This window comes from Pterocles gutturalis, unplaced genomic scaffold, assembly GCF_000699245.1.
Source record: "Pterocles gutturalis isolate BGI_N339 unplaced genomic scaffold, ASM69924v1 scaffold38496, whole genome shotgun sequence".
Taxonomy (NCBI): domain Eukaryota; kingdom Metazoa; phylum Chordata; class Aves; order Pterocliformes; family Pteroclidae; genus Pterocles; species Pterocles gutturalis.
In genome coordinates, this window is record NW_010101764.1 from 1 (window position 1) to 4,672 (window position 4,672).

General features: G+C 54.0%; 1 protein-coding gene across 1 annotated transcript in view; it reads right to left on the reverse strand.

The window, feature by feature from the left end:
* Window positions 1–339: 339 nt before the first annotated feature.
* The window catches only part of IRF8 (interferon regulatory factor 8), a 6,590-nt gene continuing 2,257 nt past the window's right edge, over window positions 340–4,672 (reverse strand). The window contains exons 3-8 of the mRNA XM_010084418.1: window positions 4,304–4,392; window positions 3,747–3,858; window positions 3,360–3,407; window positions 2,480–2,866; window positions 1,775–1,890; window positions 340–693 (exon numbers count right to left, since the gene is read on the reverse strand). Coding sequence (XP_010082720.1) covers window positions 517–693; window positions 1,775–1,890; window positions 2,480–2,866; window positions 3,360–3,407; window positions 3,747–3,858; window positions 4,304–4,392 — 929 coding nt within the window. The 3' untranslated portion in view covers window positions 340–516. The remainder of the gene's footprint in view (window positions 694–1,774; window positions 1,891–2,479; window positions 2,867–3,359; window positions 3,408–3,746; window positions 3,859–4,303; window positions 4,393–4,672) is intronic.

The window sequence follows — 4,672 nt, forward strand, 5'->3', positions numbered from 1 at the left end:
AAGATATTATATATTTATATAAAAACTGTCTCTAGTTAGGAAAAATTAAGATTCCTCAGTTCTTATATTCAACATTTACATATATAAACCCTGCATCGGTTTCCAAGTTCCAAAACACTTTGGCAGGCAGACATATAAAAAAAAAAATAAAAGGGAATTTGAAAAGGTTCTCCATGGAAGGCATAGCCTATCCTCCATCAGCAGGACTCTTCGGAGCGGGGGCGGGGGGTGGAAATTATTTCTGGAAAGAATTCCCTGCATTTGAGCATTTTAAGGCTTTTCCAAGAGCCCTCCTTGGTCAGAAGTAATTTATCCAGTAAAGTGTCTGTGGGACAGATCCTAAGCATCCAACTGACTTTCTCATGGCAGTTTTAACTGCTGTACTAGTACAGACTCTGGGCTGGAAACAGCAAAGAACAAAAACCAACTCTCCAAAAGGGGAATTTAGGCACTAATGGGACCAAAGCGGGTCTAGATCGACCCAAAGCCCCACACTACGCCTGCAGAGAAGGCGGCTCAGACAGCAATCTGTTGGTTTTCTCTGAAGAGCGGCCGCTGGTGCGTGGCGCAGATGTCCTGGAAGATCCTGTACACCTGGTCGTGCTGTGTCTCATCAGCAATGGGGAGCATGGGGCTGCTGCTGCAGGTCTTCCCAGCCTCCTCCACCACCTGCCTGACACACAGCTGCTCCACCTACACAAAAAAAGGAAAGTCATGAAGCTATTGAATGAAGAGGAACCTCTTTGGGCTTCTCCCACTGCTGCCATCCACTCCCACCAGTGAGACACAGCAGTCCTACCAGACAGATCTGGGTGGCCAGGTTCAGCCAGGCCAACAGGTCCAACTGCACAAGCCACCTTGGCCCAAGCACCTCTAAGAGAAACAGAGCGGTCACAAGAGCTCTTCTCCCAAAAGAGCTACCAGCAGCCGAGGACAGGCTGGGGGATGCCCCAGAGTGATCCTCTGGTGCAGACACCCAAGGCAAGAAGAGGGGAGCAGGTCAGAAAGTTCTGCAGAGGCATAGGATCAGTCTCTGAACTTGTAAAATCCCCTCCAGGACCTCAGACTTGGTGGGTCTCTGCTTGCTCAAGGATGCAACACCTTCCCTACCCCCTCCATGCCATGTGCCCGCTGCCGCAGCCTTGTTAGCCCAAAGGGGTCCCACACTGGGTGCAGGCTCCAGCCCCACCCCATGCATTGCCCCAGGGCTTTGAGATCCCAGAATTGCTTCAGCTTCTCCAGGGAGAAGTTTCTGGCCAGAGCCGTGGGGACTGCCCCTCTCATCCTACCCTATCCCATCCCCTCCCCTCCTTCACCCTCCTGAAGGTTTCCCAGCCCCACTGCTGGCCACCATGGTTGTCCACCACATCTGCTGCCCATTCAGCTTGAGGCTGTCCCTTAACTCAACCCACTCCAGGCTTTTATTCCCCCATTTCCCACAGGAGAGGGCAGACGCTCCAGTGCCAAGAGGCAGGAGGAAAAGAACAGATTTCCTAGCGGTTTAGAAAAGCTTTTGCTATTTGTGAGTTTTTTTGCAAACATGATCCACCCAGATCAAGGAGTCTGACAGGCAACAGCACAAGCACCTCTCAGGAGGCTGTGGATAAACTGATACTCACACCACACCTTCCACCCCCCCAATTCATGCACCCAAATGCCCTGTGGCTCTGGGGGTTGAAGCTAGAGCCCTGCTTGTGCAGGGAAAAACAAGGCAATATGGTCCAGACAAGGTGGGAGATGCAGCAGCAGGGCTTCAAAGGGCATCCATCCGTACCTGGACAAGGATGAGCTTACACCGCAGCGGCACCGCGTCCGGGAACTCCTCTCCGAAGCACAGCATGACCCTGCTGTCAGGGAAGCGGCCCTGGTTGTTGTAATACTGCTGCAGCTCTGGAAGGAGAGGGGAACGGTTGGAACCTGCCTGCTGCCAGCCTTGGCTACGTAGCTTTGGGACCAAGCACCCTGCTCTGGCAGAGAGGCGTGGGCTCCAGAGAATCCAGTTTTGCTGTGCAAAACTGGGAGGAATACAAGGGGTAATGATCTAAACTGGAAGAGGGCAGATTTAGACTAGACATTAGGAAGAAATGTTTTCCTGTGCGGGGGGTGAGGCAGTGGCCCAGGGTGCCCAGGGAAGCTGTGGATGCCCCATCCCTGGAGGGGTTCAAGGCCAGGCTGGATGAGGCTTTGAGCAACCTGGGCTGATGGGAGGTGTCCCTGCCCATGGCAGGGGGTGGGACTGGATGATGTTTAAGGTCCTCCCAACCCAAACCATCCTGTGATTCTGTGATTCTATGAATTTACCAAGTGACACAAAATACCAAGTTATTCCTTCCTAGATCTGGTAGCATCAGCTACTCATCCAGAGCACCTCAGTAACCCAGCGATGGGCACTGATGACTTCAAAGCCCTCCAAGGCCAAAGGGCTCTACCCTTCCAACCCCACCAAGTAGAAGAAGATGATGGGAATGCTCCTACAAACCTCTGAAGAATAAGTTGGTGTCAAATATCTTCACCACCTCATCCCGGTCCAGTTTGTTGGGTCTGTCCTTGTAGACCATGGTGTTCCCGCTCCAGAAGACCCTGCCCTGGCACAGCCTCTTGATGAAGATGCCCTGCTTGTTGCTGTGCAGCAGGACACCCCTCTCCAGGTGCCCAAAGAGCTTCTTGGTGATCTGCTTCTGGCGATCGTTCTGGATGACATCGGCCGAGGGGAATCGCACATGCTCCAGGGCATCCGGGGCGTAGAGCTTGTCACCATGGCTGGAGGGCTGGCTGAGCGAGATGCGGCAGCCCTCGGTGTACGAGGTGGTGATGTGTCCCACCAGCCTCCCGCCGTAGTAGAAGCTGATCACCATCTGGGAGTAACCTGGGAGGTGATGGGCATGTTCACCACCCATCAGGAGAAGACAAACCCTGCCTGCTCTTCACCGCAATGCCCAAACCCCGCGAGAGCAGCAAAATTCCCCAGGAGCAAGCCTCACTTGATGGGAGGAGACCTCCTACTTGCTAGAGGACATCTCCAGGGCTCAGCCTGGAGCAGTGCTGATCAGCAAGCGATGCTGAACCCCTTCCTCCCGCCTTTGCTCCACACTTCCCTTGCTGCAGGCAGATCTCTCCGCACCAAAGGCACAGCTGGTCCCAGCATCCCAGGGCATCCCCCCATGCCAGGGCCATGGCCACAGGTCAACAGGCAGGATGTGTCCCTGCTCAGCATGCAAACCCTGGGGATACTCAAGAGGGCACCAAACCCGCAAACCCAGAGCAAAGCCTCCCCCAAAGTCAGAGCCACCTTCTGCCACCAAGCCCCAGAAGCACTTTTGGTGGCCCCAGTGCAGAGCCAAGCAGGGGAGCTGCCTTACCCGAGTGATGCTGCTCATAGCCAGAGTATCCATTCATCAGGGGCAACGCTGTGGGCAGAGAGAAAGCCAAGCTGGGCATGCACGTCCAGCTCCCAAACCCCAATTCCCCCCTCCTGCCCTCCACCAGCCCCCCAGTTTTCTCTCCCAGACAATCAGGGCTCCCAGCTCCCACACAGGCGATGCCAGCAAATACTCCTGGGTGGATTTAATCTTACTATTGGGTGCCTGGTACCAAGCACAGTGTTCATAATTGGTACTTTAAGCATTCTTAATAAGGAACTTAAATTACAACTGTTGTCCATTATCCATCACTGTACAGTAAGTTTTTTCTGCCCCAAACAAAAATCTCGGTCCCATTACACACCACACACACTGGCAGCTACTTACCAGGGCTGGGCTGCTGCACCCACCAGTCGGGTATCGGGGGGTTCCTGCAGGTCTCCTGGGGAGGTGAGGGGCTTCTCTTGATGATCCCCAGGTATTCATCCACACAGGGGGGCTGTGGGGGACCAGACACCGAGATGAGAGGGGGTTCAGCACCTTGGGCAGCCACTGCCCTGCACCGAAATGTTTGCAGCACCCAGAGTCCAAACAGCAATGCCAACAGGATGCCAAGGAATTCTTGGGGTTAAAAAGAGCAAGTTTGGTATTCCCCAGGCCAGAAACCCAAATAACGCCCTCAGGAGCTACCAAGCAGAAGCAACCCAACGCGGCATGGAGGAGAAGGGGAACAGAGCTGCAAAGATCCTCTGTCCCTCAGCAAAAGCCTTGCCCATCCAGATGCAAACTGAAAGCACGAGCAACCGCATCCTGGCGCTGGCTCACATGAATGAGCCACAAAACTTTGCAGATTGAATTTTAGGAAGGCAACGCTTTATCAGGCAATTTCACACCATCAGTCCCTCTCCTGCCAAGGTGACCTGCAGCCATGTCATCATGCCTACCTCCTTGATGAGGTCATCGATGGCCGAGGAGCTGCAGTCCATCTCCGTGACGTCGTTCAGGCTGCTCCCGTTGGCAATGCCCGCTTTGCCTGGAAGGAGAGGCCGGCATGCCATGAGCACATCCACCCCCCATCTCACCACTGGGTTTTAGAAACCCTTTTCCCCGTGAAAGTTATAAAACCAAGAGCCACAGCACACCTGGGGGGTCACAGCCCTTCCAGAGCTGCTTTTTGGAACCAAAAACCAGTTTGCAACCCATCACCCCAGTGCACAGTGACCAGCAGCAAATCAAAAATCCAGCCAGTAGCAGAGACAGAGCTAGAGCAGAGGGCTGGGTTTTTCTGAGCACCTCAGAGACCAGGGTGCTGC